The sequence below is a fragment of the Magallana gigas genome, chromosome 7, assembly GCF_963853765.1.
Source record: "Magallana gigas chromosome 7, xbMagGiga1.1, whole genome shotgun sequence".
Classification (NCBI taxonomy): domain Eukaryota; kingdom Metazoa; phylum Mollusca; class Bivalvia; order Ostreida; family Ostreidae; genus Magallana; species Magallana gigas.
The window spans coordinates 17,504,143-17,525,244 of NC_088859.1; the positions used below are offsets into that span (position 1 = coordinate 17,504,143).

The following is a 21,102-nucleotide window of genomic DNA, read 5'->3' on the forward strand; positions in this document are numbered from 1 at the left end:
CCGGAATATTATGACGTATACGTTTGGTTTTTTGTTATGGAGTAAACGGTCGAAATAAGTCAGCAAATGTGATGTTTTCTTTCAACTCGCCAAGCTACACATCTTCCCCGAAATATCGACAATAGTTTACGCAGTGGTGATGTCGCGGCTGCCTCTAATAAAAATGTGTATGATCAACTAATGAAAATACATGACGGTTGGGTTACAAACAAATCCAAAGACAGGTATATAAAGGGCAGTCTCGAACAAAAATGTCTTGTTTCAATGAACCCTGGCTTGTAAATATTTGTGTATTATATTACGTGTAACAATTTACTCAATTGATCTATGCGTGTGTAACGATTGCACCAATCCTAAAAACCTGTTTATTTAAACAATAAAATGTTTTCTGAAGTGATGTATTCGGGATATGAAGGTAGCGACATTGCAGAAAAAATACATAACCCGCTAATGCAGAATAAAAGTTCAGTTTGGAGAGTATTTAAGAAATGTTATCGGAATTTAAGGATGTAAGTAGCATGCGCTTGATGTGAGATTTTCAAAGATTAGTGCGAAGGTTTCTCGACTTGTTGCAATACTGCTGTTGTCATAGGCAAAATCCCATCGTGAGCCCTGGACCGGTAAATGTCCGAGTAAAAATAAACTGGCGACTTCGAGAGAATAATGACGTATTTCTCCGCTATTTTAAGACCCATCAACTTGAAATTCGGCATGAGTGTATCTCAGACATTACTTTTCCGAAAAATACATGTTTTAAAAATTAATTGATTTATTAGGCTTTTTAAGCGAGCTGGTAGTTTTTTATTTGGGTCAGAGTTCGACCCCTTTCTTTATTTATGGTTACATTGAAACTAATGTTAAAACGGGCTTGGCCCCTGTGGGTTGTGGTAAACAGTACTTGATAAGGTTCTTATTGAGTATATCGGTATTATGGTAATGTGCTCTTGAGCACATATGACAGAGGCGGATCCAGCAATTTGGAAAAGGGCGGGGGTTCCATTTGATGAAAATCAATATGTACAAAATTCATCATTTGTCAATAAACAAGGACTTTTTTAACGTTTTCCGTGCGTATACAACTGTATTTAATAAACATTTCTCTCATCACTATCTATTTCACATCTATTTCAACAGCAGAGTGCACTGCATTATTAAGCGTTTTGCCGTTTTGGTTTAGGTAAGGAAGATTTGCATAATATCTAGCCTTAAGAAACCCAAGTTTCTAGCAATGAGAAAGTGCGTCTATGCTTGATAGAAAAGAAACACTAAGAAACAAAAAATAACTCAGACTAATTACGACAAACTATTATAAAAATTGATATTTGGGTAATTTTTTTATGTCTTTGATGATTTTAAATTCTGAACTATTAATCAATCTCGATTTCTATCGATTGCCTTCTTAAATAAATGTCTAAATGATAGGATATGACATAAAAATGGGGATAATTTATCTGCTGAAAAATGGTGCGTGTGTAATACAATGGTAAAAGCAATTGTCGTCCCAGGGTGGAAACAAAACAAAAAAGGCTTTCTTTTGTGTTTCATGCGGGTTTGAAGGTAGCTAGCATACCAGAAAAATAGCATAACCCGCATAAGCGGGTCATGTGGTCTTCTTTGTATTTTTCGTATATGAAACGAAGTAAAACTCATCTATTATAATTAAGTTAATTAACTAAACAATACATTTGAAAGCGGCGTTTTAAAGTAAAAAGAATGCGTTTACTCGTAATTGAACGTCGTTTTACTCAATGGCTTGTCAGTTCAAAACAGTATGAACTATAATCGATTTTTTTTTTAAAGAAATAGAGTAGAAAATACATTGTAGATGTTATTATAAATCTGTGATACTGCTTAATTTTAAGTATTGTTTCTTAAATTTTCCACATGTTTACTCAGTGTAGTAAACACCGGATACTGAAAGGGGGTACAATGTAGTTTATTTCGATAAAAATCAATGGGGATTTTCATATAAGAACAAAATTATGGGACGTAGTACGAAATTCTTTAAATAAGCAATTTTAAAAGCATTTATTGAGAAAATTACAGTATTTCAATTATAAATGGGAAAATTGCCTTTAAATAGGCATTAAAGGTTTTCCAAAAAAAAAAAATCATGTGTCCCAGAGAAAGGGGGGGGGGGGTTCCGACCCCCGGAACCCCCCCCCCCCCCCCCTTCTCTGGATCTGCCAATGTATGACAAGCTGCTTGTCAAATGAGAAGTTTTCAGATATGGTTTATGTGGCATATTGCAGAATATTGCTGTTGAATATTGCAGATTGTGTGGGAGTGTGGGAGTAATGAAAGAACGCAAATGCTCTGTAATGCAAGAACGCAAATGCAAAAAATAAATATTGTATTTTGTTTTTGGTATTTATTGTTCTTGTTAAGTGCAAGTACAAAAGAAAGCAAATTCCCAATGAAAATTTACACGTATTTGTATTTTCGTGTCTGAGTTTATCCATGCAAATGTGATATTGTGGAAGCATAAACTAAAGAGCCTCCTGTGATTTACCGTGAATGTAATGCGCAAGATTGTAAAATCCAAAAAAATCCAGAGGATTTCCGGTTTTTTAATGAATTTTCGTCGATTATTAATTAGCAAAGCTTGATTGAGAATAATTAAAAACAAACTGGTAATCTTCAAGTACTGATGATGTTTAAGATAATTATATAAAACAAAAGACAGTACTCTTCCGATAGACGGGGCGTGTAGATTTCAGTCTGGTTGTTTCTATAGAGCTATGAATGAACTATAAGTTTCCGTAGTAAATAGAGAAAACAAGCATTCTGAGAGTATTTCACAAGCAATGTACACGTCCCCTGCCGGTTTCAACTTTGTATTTGTCTATGAAACCTTTGAAGCATACAACTATTTCAGAACTACCGGTATTATAAATAGATGTTATGGTTTAATCAGAGATAAAAGAACAAGGAAATTTAAACTATATGGTTGATACAGAAATTAACTACAAAGTGGGTAAAATAAATAAGAGCCATTCTCTGTAAGGACCCCAGATTGGGTTCAAATGAATGTCATCAAATTTAATAAAACTTATATGAAAAATATTAAAAGTGTATATGAGATTTATTATACATAATAAAATTTTTGGTTGAGACACATCATAGCCCTAATATTCATTTCAGAGTTACATGTAACCCATAGCAAACAGACTAAACAATCAACAATTCGGTGCAATTTAATGAAAAATCCCAAGATAAGTTTATAAAATTTTAGCAATACTTTAAAAGTAAACATACTGTATTTATTATTTATTTTAGTTTTGGAGTCTGAGATGTGTTTTGTGTATTAAGAAAAAGAAATGCATATAAAAACTCTGAAAATCTTGGTTTTGGCTAAAAGAGTTATCGCCCTTTGTAAAACTCTCTAGTGACTACAGTGAAAGAAGGTAAAAACAGTCCGATTTGTAAGCATGTCGTCTGGACTGACTGGAGTATATTTATACAAACCTTTGGTTTTCACTAGTTTTATACCAGTTTACAGTATTTTTATGATCTTACATTGATAACTTTAAAAGAAAGTAACCAACATGGAATGCAGCTTTGTTGGGAGATGTGATTTAGACTGTTCTGAAGAAATACAGCATCTCGTGAATTTCAGCTCGGATCATGTTTGTATTATTTTATCTGAAGTAGGCCTTAAACCTTGTGTTGCATTCGCTAAATACATACACGAGCCATTTTAACTTTTATTTGAAATCAAATACAAAACGATCAAAAAGGAAGCTGTGTCAAATCCCAAGTTTACTAAGCTCCCACCCTCACATAGACAACACCAGAGAAGATGGACTTAGATCTCATCCTATTCGTACGCATATAAAAAGTGCAAGCAGGGGATTAAAGGAGAGTGATATCATCCATTTGATAAGTCATGCTGGTATAAAACTACCTGTGAATACACGTAAGTATCTTTTATAGATTTATTATATCATTATAAGTTCTTATTTAAATATATTGATAAAAAAAGACTAAACTCGTGTTCATTACACATGTCATGTACATGCAAATGATAATGGTTTCTGTCACATACATGTATTTTAATAGAATGCCAATTTTAAAAAGTTTTTAAAGCAAAATTAATGTTAACATATCTTTGATTTACTTGAATTGAATGATCATAAAAAAATTCTCCAAAGTTTATTATAGTCCGTCCCAAGATAATTATGCAACACATTTGGACGATTTTTAATAAAAATACACTTACCTGTGAAAGAAGTGCAATTGAAATAGTTGAAAGGGATATTTTCCAAGATAATTTCATTGACATATTATCATCTTTCACTTGGAAAAATTCACAGGAACGAAAACAGATTCCTTACGGAGATTTATAATGGGGAATGTTTACATTTTTTCTCCATTCGGAATACACTCGGAATACATCGCGCAATTTTTCAACGTTATCATCCGGGCTTGCTGCAATACAAAATCTCCGTAGACATCTCATTTTTTAGCATTGTATTGAAACCTGATAAGCTAACATGGGCGTTTCGATTGAGAAATCTTGGAAATTTTTCATACTTTTGAATGAACATCATTTGAACCCTGAGGTATTTATAAATATCAAGCAACTAAGCCAAATGTTAATCCAAAATATCTTGGGACAGAGTATAAGTAATAAAATAATTATTTATATAAAAAGACCCATTTTGGCAATCTGTCAACATAAAATAAAAGGCTTTGAATTATTTTGAATTTATTGTTCATGTAGCATGCTGTCCCATGTGTCTTAAAGAAATAAGAGAGGAACATGAGAATGAAGAGGATCATTACATGGAGTGTTCAACATCAGACTAAGACAAGGTTCAGTAGCAATCTTTATTTTGAATTCCACTGAACCCAATCACAACTTCTTAAGCCTCCAGGCAGAGCTCGGAAAAACACCTTGAATGTATCTAGATACTGAATAAAGTATTCAAATTTATTACCGCAGCATTTATATGAATTAAATTGATAAACAATGAAAGAAGAAATAAAATAAAGTTCGGAATAACGTAACTCTCTTCGGCTATTTCTGACGACAAAACATGTATGTTTTACGTCTAAAATATGACGTCATAATGTAGACTGAGCACGAGACGTATTGTCAAACTTTGGCTAACGATTTGAGTAGGCAACCAAGCGGAACCTACTGTGTGTGTATCAAATAAATTTTGTTCTACAAAAATCAAACTGCACCCTGTAAAATCTGCGCTCGGTCCAACGGTCACACTGTTTACATATTAATGTGAGTGATTGTTGGGCCTATTCAAAGACTTAAAATGTCTGCAGTCTCCACACCCAGAAATTAAATAAAAGAACTTTGCCTCTGCTTTTTTCTTGTACCTCTTTATATTTATTTATAACACATCACTGCCCTATGAAACTATTTATTGCATTGATAATTTAGCTAAAATAACCAAGGATAACTTTCATCCATCATTCCATGCTGTCAATCTGCACTTAAAAATCTTTAAAATGCTTTGATAAGAGTTGTTTTCTATTGAATTGTTACAAGCGTTTTTTGAACTTTGATTTTGTTAAGACTCTATTGTTTAAACCAATTACGGTTGGTAATCTGGATTTAGAATAAAAATTGTTAGAGTCGGCGCATAAAAAATAGGGTCGGTCGGGAAACCGGTAACACACACATTTTTTTTTTTGCCGAATATAATCTTCTTAAGATTGCTGGAAAGGGGTGTGATATACCCTGTAAATCTTATACATCACTCCCAGGGTTTATATCACACAGGTAGGCAAATTTACGGTTTATATGGCACAGGGTGGAAAAGGGTATGTTTTCTATAAGTATATGATATAAAATTCTAACATCCAGTAATTTTAATGCATTCGAGGCTCTGCCCAAAAGGCCGGAGAAGTTGGATAAAAATTATACATACCATCGCAAATCATGAGAGATCCAATACACATATAATTATTATTATTCTTGTGTCATATTTTAATTACCAATTTGAAATTTGATTCTGTTTTTGAATTTATAGCAACTACAGCAAGCTACATCCACTGAGATGGAAGGGTCTTATCTCTCAGAAGCAAGGGAACCACCTAGCATTACAGTAAGTATTCTCAAAAAGTAAAGTGTACCAGTGTGTGGTATAAATAGCATTGATGTTCATTGATATAATTTTTATATGAAACATCACTTTTAAAAGAAATATGTTAATTATTCAGTGAATTTGAATTGTCATTTATATATTTGGACACATTTACACTATTTACAATTCCATTCTACATGTACATATGTATCAAGTTTCCTAAGTATCAATTATACTGAGGTTTTTTAAACCTTTCTAAAATGCTAATGTTACAAAAATTTATGATATGGAATATTTACAATATCTTGGTAATGATTTTCAGGTTACTGAAGATACAATTAGTACTCAAACTTCTTGTGAAAATACTGAAAGTACATGTAGCCTTTCTCAGACATCTTGTGACATCAAGTACTGTAAGTACAATAGAGAGACATATATTTAAATGAAATATATGACAATAATTATTAAGTAAAATATGAGAACGGTCAAAGTAAGTGTCAAATGAATCTAATTATTTGATATATCAATATGTATCGATTTGAAATCTAATTTTTAACATCACTTTTGATAGAGCCTAAATACCTATGAGTAATGTTCTGGCAAATCAAAAATAACAAGTACACAAGTCAATTGGTATGAAGTCATTTCGCCTCATTTTAAAATTTGCCTCTGATGTCGAGGAGGAAATTATTGTATTACGGCTTTGACATTGCTTTTAATAGAGTCTCAACACCTACAAGTAATGTTCTGGCAAATAAAAAATAAACAAGTACACAAGTCAGATGGTTTCATTTAAAATAATAAGACCTTGTTTTATAATAGCATACATGTATTATTTAAATCTAATATATATGTTATTTTTTTACAGAACTCAAACCAGAGTTTTACATTTAGCCATGACATTCAGCACCTGAATGAGTATCTTAAGATAATTGGTGAAAGAGAATTCTCAGATGATGGAAGATACCAGTGGGACTCTTACTCTAAGTCAGCTAAATCTTACTACACCAAACGATTTAGAAACATCTTGACAAAATTGATCACCATTATTTTCCCAAAGAATGTTGAAGAAGTGGTGAAGAATCTTCTAGTGTCTGAAGAAAATCAAAAAATGACACCCAGTATCATACCTGAAGGAACATTTGGACCACTCGTTCATGCATATCAAACTTCAGAAACATGGCATCACAGACGGCAAATTCTCTCTTATTTTACGCAAACTTTATCATTCAAAGAAGCAAAATCCCTTTTACCAAACATAACAGAATCAAAGTACTATGCTGCTAAGAATCATGCAAAGAAAGTTGGCCCTGGTCTTCCTGTAGGTACAACTTCTACAAGAAAAAGAATGGATCCAGTGAAGTTGGACAGTTTTCTGGATTTCATTACTTCTCCTCATGTTATTCGAGATCTACCATATGGAGAAAGAAAGATTAAATTGTCAGACGGAACAGTATATGAAATGCCAAATGTGATTCGTTGCATGGGATCCAGTGATGTTATTCAACAGTATAAAGCCTACTGCTCTGAAAATAACATTTCTCCTCTTGGTAAGTTGAAATACAAATTTCAGATACTGATTTAAGTAAGCTGTTACCCAAGTAATTAATATAATTGTACTAGTGCTTTAGATAAGAATCTTATTAAATGTTGGCACCTAGTATATAAAAGAAAATATATATGTATCATATGTTTACTACAAAAAATTACTTAATATGTTTTGGACATTTTACCAGGTGACAGTACAATGTATAGGATCCTGTTTGAGTGTGGAGCGCAAATAAGAACCAGTCTCGAGGGTATTGACTACTTCATTGCTGAGGGAGGTCATGCATTCCGCACCATTTTGGATGCTTTGGAGGAACTCCTGAAGTTTCAAGTTTTAAACCAACAGGAGAAAAAGACTTCTCTGCCTTCTTTCTCCAATGTAAACAGTATCTTCGTGCAGATTTCAAGGTATGTTTGAATGAATGTATATGTTTGTATTTACGACTTATAACAGCGAATTACAGAAGACTGATAGAATTTTCAAGTAAGCAAAAGATTACCAGATATAACTCACTTAACACGTATTGATGTCATACCCGAGTAATCACATGACTACATTTAAACCTTGCTGACCCTGTTGAGCAATCTGACAAGCTATTGAAAACTCTACCAGTATTCTGTAAATCACTGTAAAACAAAACAAGGGCCAATCAATTTGAAATTACATATTTCAGCACATGTTGGTTTGTCAGAACACAGAATGTAATAAAGTCAGTAGTTAATCTTTGGAATTTTAGATAGAAAACATATTTGTGTACATGGTGGAAGGATGCCCTTGACTTTAAAATTTGCTTTGGTTGAGATGACATCACAAAGTATGCATTATTTTTAAACTCCTACAAAAGTGTGGGCCCTTATTGATACATATTGACCTATACCAAAGTCTGTAGTTCTATGTTTTTGCACAGTGGAGGTTAGATTCATATAGATGATTTTTTGTTTTTTGTCCCCCACCGCAACGCGGAGTGGGGACATAGAAATGCCGTGCGTCCGTGTTTCCGTCCGTCACACTTTTTTGTAAGCGCTCTCATGCCTACAAATTTTGACAGATTTTCATTAAATTTATACCAAATGTTTATACCACTATTACCTTGGTCAAGTTCGAAAATCAGCATTGGTCGATACTTTTTGTTAGTGTTATGGGACTTTGACCACAATAATGACTCCGTTTTATCCAAAAATTGACCTTGTAATTGCTCTCATGCCTACAAATTTTGACGGATTTTCATTAAATTTATACCAAATGTTTATATTACTATTACCTTGGTCAAGTTCAAAAATCAGCATTTGTCGATACTTTTTGTTAGAGTTATGGGACTTTGACCACAATAATGACTCCTTTTTATCCAAAAATTGACCTTGTAAGAGCTCTCATGCCTACAAATTTTGACGGATTTACATGAAATTTATACCAAATGTTTATACCACTAATACCTTGGTCAAGTTCCTAAATCAGCCTTGGTCGATACTAGTATACTGCTTGACCGGCGGGGGACCCAGGAATTCTATTCTTGTTGCTTTAGGTACACATCTCCCCAGACAGCAAGGTAGCAGATCATTGTCAGACCTTTGCCCTCAGTGATCCATTTCATCCCGAATTTGCTGTCACTTGCCAACATCACCATGATCTAGTTTGCGTGACGTGTGAACAAATGAAGGATGCAATCTCTTCTTTAATGAAAACTATCCAGTGTTCGTGCAACCATGGACTAACTGATTCATTCGCGACTTACAGTTCAAACTCTAAAATGCTACGCAAAGTATCACAAATTTGAAAGATTCGATGCAGAAACCAGGACTCAGCAAAATCTGATCTCTTTGACATGATGCAACATAATGGAGAGCTTTTTATCTGTGACTGGTCCATGAAGTACCTCCCACGAAAGTATAGAGAAGACCAAAGAGCTTTTTATCTGTGACTGGTCGATGAAGTACCTCCCACGAAAGTATAGAGAAGACCAAAGTGATTGGTTTTGGAAGCGTGCTCTACCATGGCACATCACAATGGCATTCCACAAGACAGAAACTTGTATTGAGAGCCTAGGCTTTGTCCACATCTTTCAGAGCCAGGTATCACAGGACAGCATAACTACTGCAGGCATCATCATTAATGTTATGGAAAACATTCAGTCAATTGATGCCTCAATATCCTCTTTCCATGTCTGGTAAGACAATGCTGGTTGCTACAAGTTGACAGAGATGATGGCCCTCCTCAAATCACATGGCCTGGTTAGATCCTTCAACTTCTGTGAGGCACAGAATGTGACAGAACTGGAGCGACTCTAAAGTCAGCTATCCGACGCTTTGTTAACCAAGGACATGATGTTCTAACGTACAGCACATTCAATGAAAGAGGTTTGGTATTTAGATCATTTATATCATTTTCTAAATTAAAAAAATAGAAACATGTTTGTTTGCTGAAAATCCTTATACTGTTTTATCTTTAACAATATGTACAGCACAAGGGGAGATAAATGTTTTTTTTTTTTAGAGAAACACAGATGCACTATCACTTTTAAGAAAGAAATAGAAAATCATCAATTCAAATTGATTTATCTTTTTGATTTAGGCAATTGAGAAAACTCCAAAAAATGTGAAGTACAGGGTTAGTGTTTCAGAAGTTGCTTCACAAGCCAATTCCTGCCATCAGCTCCTACTCAGACTTTGTATTTTAGGAAGAAGGCATATGTGTTTGGAAAGCATATGGTATTGGTACAGGTAAGTAAGCTGTTTGAATATGTACAGTTATGTTTAAAAGCAAGAATTTTTTTACATTGATTTTTGAGATACATATAAATGGAACATTCTATGCATTTGTGTACACAAAAGTGTCATTCAAATCAACATTTTAGTTATTTAGTGGGAAAAAAACCCTGCAAATGTAAACATCATTGAAAGTTCATTATCTTAAAACAGTAAAACATTTTGACAACAAACCACATCTGTGTAAAAATAAAATAAAATTCCTGACAATCATTATACTTGGATTCAACTATAAAAATTGTAGGTTTATTGATCCCAAATACTGCCATTCCAAGTATGGAGCACCTGCCATTAACCATTTTGGAGCAACCAGAGGACATTGGTTTCCATATGATAAAAGTCAACACAACTACAGAAACAGAAAAGACCTTCCATTGCCCAAATAAGGGTTGCGTTGCAGCTTTTGGCTCAAGTGAGGATTTATCCAACCATCTTCTTTTTGAAAAGTGTAACCTTGAATTGGAACTAAGTTCAAGTTCCACAGCAGATCGTACAAAAAGAAAGTACATGTATGTAACAAAAATATCTCATTCAGAGAATCTTAATCTGAAGTTATTTTTGACTGAAGACACAGAGACACAAGCAGCAGAGAGTGAATTGACCTCTGACTGGGCGTTGAAAGATGAGAGACGCTCAAGGAGATTTAATGAAAATCAGAGAGATTTTTTAGTCCAAAAATTTAACATCGGACTTCAGACAGGAAAAAAAGAGGATCCTTTTATTCTCTCTGAATCCATGATGTATGAAAGAAGGGCAGATGGCACAAGGCGTTTTTCATACGATGAGATACTGTCCATGCAGCAAATAACTTCCTTCTTCTCAAGAATAAGCAAGAAAAACAAGATGGCTGAAGCTGAAAATTGGGAAGCCAAGAAGGAAACAGAAATTAGGAGAATAAGAGCAAATATTATTGATGAATAATTCACTAGACGTAATCAGCATTGCTGTTGTTGTATTCATATTGTTGATTCTTTTTTATAGGAAATGTATGCTGGGATAATATGCGATGAATTTTGAATAGTCACATGTAGTATATATTGGTATGCTTTTATTGTTCTACAATTACATGATTCATAATATTTCTGTTCATAGGTGATTAGTTATGCTTTATTGTACATGTAAGAAGTAAATAGAACTGGGAATTATTATGTATTTAATTATAGGAGAAATACTTGACGTTATTCATACTTAATTTTAAAACACTTCATTTATCAATTGTTGCAGTCAGTTTGCTATCAAAAGTGAACGTGTGGTTCATGTTGTAATTAACATGTTTATGTATTATTATTGCACTCATATCGGCCCAAATGTTGCATGGTTTGACCCCTTGACATTAATGGCTTTCTAGAATCCATTAAAAAATGTTTATCCCCTTTGTTTATGCAAAATGTGAATGGAATTAGTTTAATATCATTTAAGCAAGGGTGTATGGCATTTTAAAAAATTTTTAATATGTTAAAATGTAGAGCATAACGTGATTTTGCAGAACAGGATGCGATCCTCTGGCGCAGGTGAGACCTACACGTAACATCGCAAGTCACTGGCGTAGTTGAAATATACTCGTAAACTTGGCCTGCTGCAAAATCTGTGCTTGCTTCTGCAGTAAATATGTTAATGTAAATGTTAATGGGGAGGGTTTTAATGTGTGCTTATATATAGATTTAATTTTGCTTCTTTTGAACAGATTTCAACCATACATGTATCGTCATGAGAGATCATAAAACTAAAAAAAATTGTCAAAAGACCTTTTGGGCATTGTATACTTGTATAAACCCAATGTATATGCAGCTGTATATGTTGGTGATATTTGAAATTCAAGATTTTATGCAGTTTGGATTGGAATCTTTAGGTTTAAGAATGATTATAGTAGCCAAATAGTTGAAATGGTTGATTAATTAACATCACATGTAATGTGATTTGCATTTGCTATTGTGGTAAAAAAAAAAAGTCAACAGTAAAATTCTTCTTACAATTTACATGATGTATTTGTTTGCTTATTTTCTGAAGTTTTGAGATGATCATGACCTTATTATACAGGATGTCAATAGCTGATATTTTACATTTCTATCAAGCAAAGGTTTAATCATCAGGGCAAGGCCAACTTATCACACGCTAGGAACAGCTCTCAATAAATATATAGGACACTTTACATAAAACCATTTTAACATGACGTTGGACTTACTATCTACATGTATTTTTTGCGTTAAAGCAAGTAAAAAATGACACTTGTTTCAAGCAAAATATGCACCGATTGCATAGTCCTAACTCAAAAGCCAGACAAATCTTGTTGATTTCAAAGAGCCATGGATGAGTGGCAGCAATGAAATAGACAGGCCTATTTCAAATTGCTGTTTGACACAACTACCCAGTTACAAATATAGTTTGTGTACTTTAAAAAAAATGATTTTTAAAAAATCATGATTTCTTAGAATGGTTGCCATTGTAACCACTTTTTTGCAGTTATCAACCCAAATAATGATACATCTTCATTATTAAATTGAAATAAATGTAAATGTTTTGCTCCCAAAAGATAAGATAAACACAACAAATAAGCCACCTATGATAGAATTTCTAAATTTATATCAGAGAAAATTCGGAATTTTGGGTCATTTTCATTCTGGCATATCCCTTGTTTACTAACATACACACTTTTAAAATCTATATGATATGAAAGGTTAAAGTATAACAATTAACAACATGCAAGTCTTTTTGAAAACCTATCTTGGAATATCTAGATATATTGAACTGAAATTGTTGTAAAATTGGGTATTTTCTACATTTTGAAAAACCACGAAATTCGACATTTTTAAACTTAAAATTGCTCTTTATACTCGAGGTAATGAAATAATTTCGTAACTATTCTTAGTTTTTGGGAATTTTCAAAACATTGAATCTAATTTAAAAGATAAACACAATTTGTATTAAAATTAAATATGGGAGTTAAAAATGCTATATTTCAGAAAATAGATTCTGTCAAATTGACTATTTAATGGTCAGTTCTGGTTGCCATGGCAACGGCCACCCCAAAAAATAAACTAAGTCGAATTTTACTATCAGACACTTGAGTATACACTCCCTATAAAAAAAATTGCATTTTGGAAGTATTTGTTTGAACGGCATCCTTGGATTCTTTGGTTTTTACAGAGAATGACTCATAAATACTCTTTATTTAATCTTCTGTATTTTAGGCAAAAATTTGAATATAAACAATTAATTTTCTCGACAATAAGTAAACCAAACGCTACGAAAGAGTAAACTTAATCTGTAGTTTGACATTTTGTAGTTGTTCAGCAAGTTTTATATTATTCCGCAAACGCATGAAAACGTTTGGAAAACTGAAGTGGGACAGACAGGCGGACGGACGTTGAAGAAAGCTGTAGTCCCCTCCGATGAAACCGGTAGGGGACTAATAATACTTGGTAAATGTATATATTTCTCAATGAATTCGTCAAGAAAATATTCATTTTCGTTGGAGTGAAACGAGGGAGAAATTAAATTTATTTCTTTACGTTTTTAACTTCGATAGTTTCCAAAACAATTTCATGCACGAGCGCTTTCGCGCTCAGAATAAGTAGATTTACCGAGGAGTATTCCATAAAGCGATTACAGATTACTGTTTTTATTAACCGAGTTTTCCAACGGGAAAACCCGGTTATTTAAATGGTGAAATGGTACGAATAACACCTCCTACAGTTTTCAAGATAGGAAGTTTCTCTTTTGCAGATCAATTGTACATATATCAGAGGTGTTCATATTGCTAAGATTTTGATTTCTGATAATTTAAGAAATAAATACCAGCTTTTGAACTTAGTCATTTTTTGGCAAAATATAGCATATTAAGTACTCAATTTCACTGGATATGGTTGGTGGTGTTTTTCAATTCAGGGTTGACATGGATTATGGATACAGTTCACATAAAAGAAACCCCGGTTTGCTGTCACATCGACAGCTTTTCACTTGTTTTTTTTAAAGCTTCAGGAATGCATATCTAATGATCAAATAAAATTAGAGAGTCAGTTGTAGAGTTATCAGAAAGATACAGGGCTCAAGTAAACAAGGCTCGTGCCCTAGTTTTGTTTCCGATTAAACTAGATGATTTCCCGCGGGAATTAACACTTTTTATTTTCACATTAAAATGAACCAATGCTTAATATGTAGAACCATATTTTTTTCATCTTTTTGTAAATTTTCTGCAATTGCTTCTTAACATATTCTTTTAAATTAAAATTAAAAAAAACCCGGCTGCATGGCTGGACATTTAGAGAAGGGTTCAGGGATAAAAACTCTAAACTGAAATGGATGATATCATGTACATACTTGCATTCTTAACTATTTTTTGCGGCTGTCCGAAAAAAACATGTTTTTTTTATTTTATAACAGACCAGTGAGTGGGTATTTAGAGGATCGAATTTTGTTCTTTAAGTCAAATTTCGCGATGATTTTTATCCCTATCCAAATAAAAATTTCAGATAATAGACTTTTATGAAAAAAAGGGGGCCCCGTCCCCTTCAATTTCCCCGTATTATGCATGCATTACATTTTTAATATTGTCGTAGAACACAATCTGTTCATTTTTTTTTTTACAAATTAATGTACAAGGTTTACTATCAATCCGTCGTGTTATCAGTAAACATATTTTGCTGGGAACCGTTTATATACTTCCTATTAATTCTAGGTTTTCATTTGTTGATATTTTTGATGATATAGAGAATGAAATTTTTTGTTTATCCAAAGAAAATGAGTGTGTTTGTCTTATTGGTGACTTTAACAGTAGAACATCAACATTGAGAGACTATAACAAATCTGATGAAACATCACAAATATTTAATAACACAAAGAGTGACATTAATTTTAATTGGGTGTCTGATGAATTGGATGTACAGTCTTTAGAAAAATATGGTTTGTCTATTGAAAGAAAATCTAAAGATAATATTGTTAATTCTTATGGGAAAAGACTTGTTGAAGTTTGTAAACACTGAAATATGATTATTCTTAATGGTAGATCTAGTAGTGATCAAGAGGGTGAGTTTACATGCAAGAAAACAAGTGTTGTTGATTACTGTATTTCCAATACTGAATTTTTAAAACATGTTCAAGATTTCATAATATTACCATTTTCTCCATTTTTATCGGATGTACATAATCATATCGTGGTACTATTAGCACTTGGTAACCAAGATAACACTGAATCAATATATCAACAAGCACAAACGAAAGAATTAGCAAAAAAATGGAATTCTGAAATGAAAGATACATACCATAATCATGTAGAAGATAAATCAGAAAATATCTTAATGTTAACAAATGAACTATCAAATATTAGGCATGAAAATATATCACTAAAGGTTATTGATAATGCTCTTGAAAAGATTTGTGATATTTTGGTTGGAAGCGCTTTAGATGTTTTTGGTAAGAAACCAATTTATACCAATGTTAAAAATACTTTTAAGAAACCATGGTTTACTAAGGACTGTAAAATTGCTCGACGTAACTTTAGAAGAGCAAAAAGATTGTATAAAAAATTTGGAGGAGATATTTTTAAAGAAGATTTGTATGAAAAAGAAAGGTTATATAAGAAAAAACTAAAATGTGCAAATCTGAGGCACAGAGTTGAAATGAAAAAACAATTGTGTAACTTAATATCAAAAAATCCTAAAGAGTATTGGAAAATTTTGAACTCTGATGTTGACAAACAAAGGTGTAGTGCAGATTTACATGATCTTTTTACATTTTATAAAGAATGTTGTAACAGCAGTTGTTTATATCATGATGAATCAAAGAACAGTGTATTTTCCCTGAAAGAACTTGATATGTTAGCCAATATTGATCTTAATACTGAAATTAACCTATCTATAACACATGATGAAATTTTGAAAAGTATTACCATACTGAAGAATAACAAGGCATGTGGAGATGATAGAATATTTAATGAATATATTAAAAGTACACATGACTGTATGTTAAACTTATATGTTGTATTATTTAACAAAATATTTGATTCTGGTGTGATACCTACACAGTGGATTTGTGGTAATATTATTCCAGTGCATAAAAATAAGGGGGATAACAAGGATCCACAGAATTATAGACCTATTACACTATTGAGCTGTTTGGGAAAATTATTTACTGCTATAATTAATGAAAGACTTAATAATTATGCAGATAGAGTTCAACTTATTTTAGAAAATCAGGCTGGTTTTCGTAAAGGTTACAGCACTGTTGACCATATTTTTTCATTATATTCTCTTATAGAACTTTTTAAAATACACAAAATGAAATTGTATTGTGCTTTCATTGATTTTGAAAAAGCATTTGATTCTGTCTGGCATATTGGCCTATGGAACAAGGTTTTATTGAATAATATTGATGGAAAATGTTTTAAGATTATCACAAATATGTATAAAGGTATAAAGTCAAAAGTACTGGTCAATGGAAGATGTTCTGACTTTTTTGAATGTACTGTTGGAGTAAGACAAGGGGAAAATTTGTCACCTTTTTTATTTTCACTGTATTTAAACGACCTAGAAGAATATCTTTATGTAAATAATGTTAGAGGTTTAACATGTCTCTCCAACAAGATAAGAAAAGATCTTAATCTTTATTTAAGTCTTTTTGTTTTACTGTATGCTGATGATACCATCTTATTGTCTGAAAACCCTGAAGAATTCCAATACCTTTTGAATACTTTTTCTGAATACTGTGAAAACTGGCATCTTAAGGCCAATAGTAAAAAAACCAAAGTGGTCATATTTGGTAGAGGTAAAAGCAGTAACCAATTTACTTTTGAAGGCTCACATTTGGAAATAGTTAACAATTTTAAGTATTTAGCTGTTACATTTTGTAAAAGCAATTCATTCATTTTAAATCTTAATGATCTATATGAAAAGGCTATTAAAGCCATGTATAGTTGTATTGGAAAATGTAGAAAGCATAATTTAGCAATCGACTGTAAATAAGACATGTTTGATAAAATTGTCCAGCCAATATTTTTATACGGCTGTGAAGTATTGGGTTTCCAAAGAACAAAGCTTATTGAGAAACTTCATCTTAAGTTCTGTAAACATATATTAAATCTGAGTTCCTCAACACCAAACTATATGGTGTATGGTGAACTTGGAAGGTATCCACTTATTATTAATATTAAAGTTAGAATGATTTCATTTTGGGGTAAATTAATTAATTCCCAGAATTCTAAGTTATCTTCAAAACTTTTTCATGTACTCAAAAACTATAAGAATCCATGGTGTGTACTTGTAAAGAACATTTTAGATAATTGTGGATTGTCCTATTTATGGCAAGAAAATTCTATAAATATTCCTTGGTTAAAAACGAAAGTTCGCAGCATACTATTAGATCAGTTCAAACAAACATGGTATAGTGATGTTCAAAATTCACCAAAAAGTATAAATTATAGATTGTTTAAAAAATCATTAGCTTTTGAGGAATATTTTTTGAATTTGCCAACAAAACTATGGAAGAAATACTGTATTTTTAGAACTGGTAACTCAAAACTACCTATTGAGACAGGAAGATGGTTCAATATTCCAAGAGAGAATAGAAATTGCAAATTATGTACTTGTAATGAAATTGGAGATGAATTCCACTATTTGTTTAATTGTTCTGACCTTTGTATAACTGATGCTAGAAACATGTATTTACCAAAATATTATATATCAAACCCAAATGTTTTAAAATTTAAAGCATTGTTTAATGTATCAAACAAAAAACAACTTATCAAGATTTGTAAATTTATAAATACAATTATTGAGAGAGTTAGCTCTCTTGGTTAATGTACATGTACTAATCCTTCTTCACAATGTAATTTTTGTATATATCTTCTCTACACTGTAAAAACAGTTTATTGAGAATAAAGTTCATTGTCATTGTCATTGTTAAAATGTTAGTAATTTAAAATCGTTAGTATTAGTTACATGTATACATATTTATCTGCATAATTATATTGAACCAGTGTTGTCACATCCATGGTAATTGCCCAATGAATAACCCGCCCTGCGCTTTCCACCATGACGTTAATTTGTCAAATTGAACCCGTGTTCTTGGTTACCCTGTTCTGGAAAATTCTTTCCATCAAAACTAAAATCGCACTTTCAAGAAACGAATATGATCATTTTATTTATTCACTATTTTCATATCTTAATTCCTATGTATGGCGTAAGTACTGGTAAGTTCCCAGTAAATATTATACACTCTTTACGTAATCATTCAATAATTTTTTTATTGCAAGCATATACTAGTATTTTAATGCAAATTCCCAATGACTTCGATCCGCCAAAGCGTGTCCACCACATTACTCTCAGTTTTGCTATTTCGTGCTGGTTTATCGAAAATAAAAGTAATTTTTAAATTTGTTTCTCATTAATTATTTCATCAACTCATACGTGATAAAATACTTAAGATGTTAGCTGTTACTCTGGTGCAGGCATTTAACAGTTTATTGGCAAAATGTCTTAATAAGCCAAGAAGATATTTATTTTCAAAGGAGTGAAACGAGGGATAAAATAATTTTTAGCTATACTACTGTATTAAAATAATATACTCGAATGTTTGGGCTTTAATACCGAGAAATCGGTAGAATACTGTCTTTGGTTTTATATTTTAAATATCATTGGTACTTGAAGATTACCACTTTTTTTTTTCTCAATCAAGCTTCACTAATTAAATAAATAATAAACGAAAATTCCTTTTAAAAAATCCGGAAATCATCTAGATTTTTTAAATTTTACAATCACGGGAGGCTCTTTAGTGTGTTTTCACAATGTCACATTTGCATGGATAAACTCAGAAACGATATTACAGTTAATTATGTGTAAATTTTCATTGACAATTTGCTATATATATATATATATATATATATATATATATATATATATATATATTCTGTTCATCAAAGATTTCATTTGCATTTAAAGGGGCATGGTCACGATTTTGGTCAAAAATTATTTTTTCGATTTTAATGTTTATTATAATGCTTCAGTAAGGCATTTTTAATAGGCAACCAAAATCTGAGTGTCATTTGTTGAGTTATAAGCGAGTTACAGAGCTGACAATTCCTAGCTATGTAAACAAAGCTTTTGTTTACATTTTGAATGTTGAAGTGAAAATTCCAGTTTTAGACCTCAAATGAATGTGTTAATCGTTTGAAACTGTTTATTTATGCTTAAAATGAATAAGCATATAGACAAATCATCTTGAAAAAGATTTTAACTGGTATATTGAACCTATGTAAACAAAAACATAGCACGAGCCTTGTTTACATGACGAAGAATTGTAAGCCCTGTATCTTGCTTAAAACTCATCGACGGGCACCCACATTTCATTTGATCATGAGAAATGCATTCATAAAGCATTGTAAATAATAAAAAAAAAAAAAAAAAAAATTGACCAAAATCGTGACCATGCCCCTTTAATATGAAAAATCCCGAGAGTTCCGAATGTCAACACGGTGTGTAAATTTGAAGTGAGTAAAAAACGTTCACTCACTTGGTGAAAAACTGTTGAATTCTTCATTAATATCAATTAAAGTTTTAGATGAAAGGTATTTACAGCCTCAAAATGATTTGTTATGAATAATTTGACTGGTTTTTTTCAATGCAACTCCAATAGTTTTCTCCAAAATCGTTTCGAAGCGATTCTGCAATTTTTTGCTAAATTACGGGTATATTGAAGGCATTTTAACTAAGCAGAGTGTAAAGCATTGTATACGGCTTAAAGCTAGGTTACGTAAATATCAACAATATGGTGTGTCGATATATCTATTTCGTAAATGTCCGATATCATAATTATGCAATGTCAACCGGTGCACGCACGGGTCAAAGTTTACTTTAAACTATTCATGAACATCATATTCATGCATTAAAGTTTATATACGTTTCTGTAGATAGAAACGATATTTTAAGATCCATTTTTAATACAATTATACTATATGACCATTATGACCCAGTGCTTAGACCTGGACTCCCGAAACAGGGGAATTTCACAATTTTGGTGAAGTACTTCATGATCATACACTTGCATTAAGTTTATCTTCAACTACTGTGGCTAGAGAGAATAAATTTGAGGATTTATGTTCATGATATTGCCCCCGCCCAGGGCCTAAGGCCTAATTCCCTTACTATAAATTTCACGATTGAGGTAGAAGGTTACATGGACGGAAGTATATATTAGTTCATCTCAAATATAGATACATTGGGGAAAAGGAGTAAAATATTTTCTATTATTTCATACTTTTTACTATTTGTTTATAATTGAAACGCCCTAAGGCCTGAACCTCTTACCTAGGGACCATAAATTTCACAGTTTTCGTAGAAGGCTTCATGGACACCATAACCACATATTTAGCTTTTCTCTTACTGTGAGTAGCGAATTTTTTTTCCCAAGATTTATTTCATTTTATTACATGTCCATAATAGTCCGGACCTAGGGTCTGGATCCTTGATCTAGGGGCCTTGAAGATAGTTAAGTAAGAGGGCCTAATAGACATAATAGTCAAACATTTAGGTTTTTTTCCAACTTGTATAGGATAAAAGAAGAATTTGAAAAATGTGGCATTTTTTGCTGAACTGGCGTCTCCATTTTTAAAAGCCCCGAGAAAGTTATGGCCCTAAATTCCACTTTTATTTATCTTTCTTATCCTAGAAATGTTTCAGCAATAGTTAACCATGCAGTAGTTTTCAATAAGTCAAATTGTAAAATTTTATCGCATATATAATTGACGGCGAAC

General features: G+C 32.2%; 1 protein-coding gene and 1 long non-coding RNA gene across 3 annotated transcripts; both read left to right on the top strand.

Moving 5' to 3' along the window:
• The first annotated feature begins 3,329 nt into the window (after positions 1-3,329).
• Positions 3,330-9,485, top strand: LOC117684677 (uncharacterized). Of its 2 annotated transcripts, none has more exons than XM_066067093.1 (7): positions 3,330-3,919; positions 4,727-4,818; positions 5,997-6,071; positions 6,373-6,463; positions 6,919-7,600; positions 7,787-8,006; positions 9,122-9,485. In XM_066067093.1, the coding sequence occupies exons 2-7, from the start codon at positions 4,766-4,768 to the stop codon at positions 9,147-9,149; spliced, it is 1,149 nt and encodes a 382-aa protein (XP_065923165.1). In that variant the 5' UTR covers positions 3,330-3,919; positions 4,727-4,765; the 3' UTR covers positions 9,150-9,485. The 2 variants fall into 2 exon arrangements, with proteins under 2 accessions (XP_065923165.1, XP_065923166.1); XM_066067094.1 differs by having other exon boundaries at positions 3,332-3,919; positions 5,997-6,088.
• Positions 9,486-9,511: 26 nt separating this feature from the next.
• On the top strand, positions 9,512-12,337 carry LOC117684678 (uncharacterized). Its single transcript, XR_004598387.2, has 3 exons — positions 9,512-9,953; positions 10,168-10,316; positions 10,606-12,337. It is a non-coding gene; the product is annotated as an uncharacterized lncRNA (long non-coding RNA).
• Positions 12,338-21,102: the final 8,765 nt, after the last annotated feature.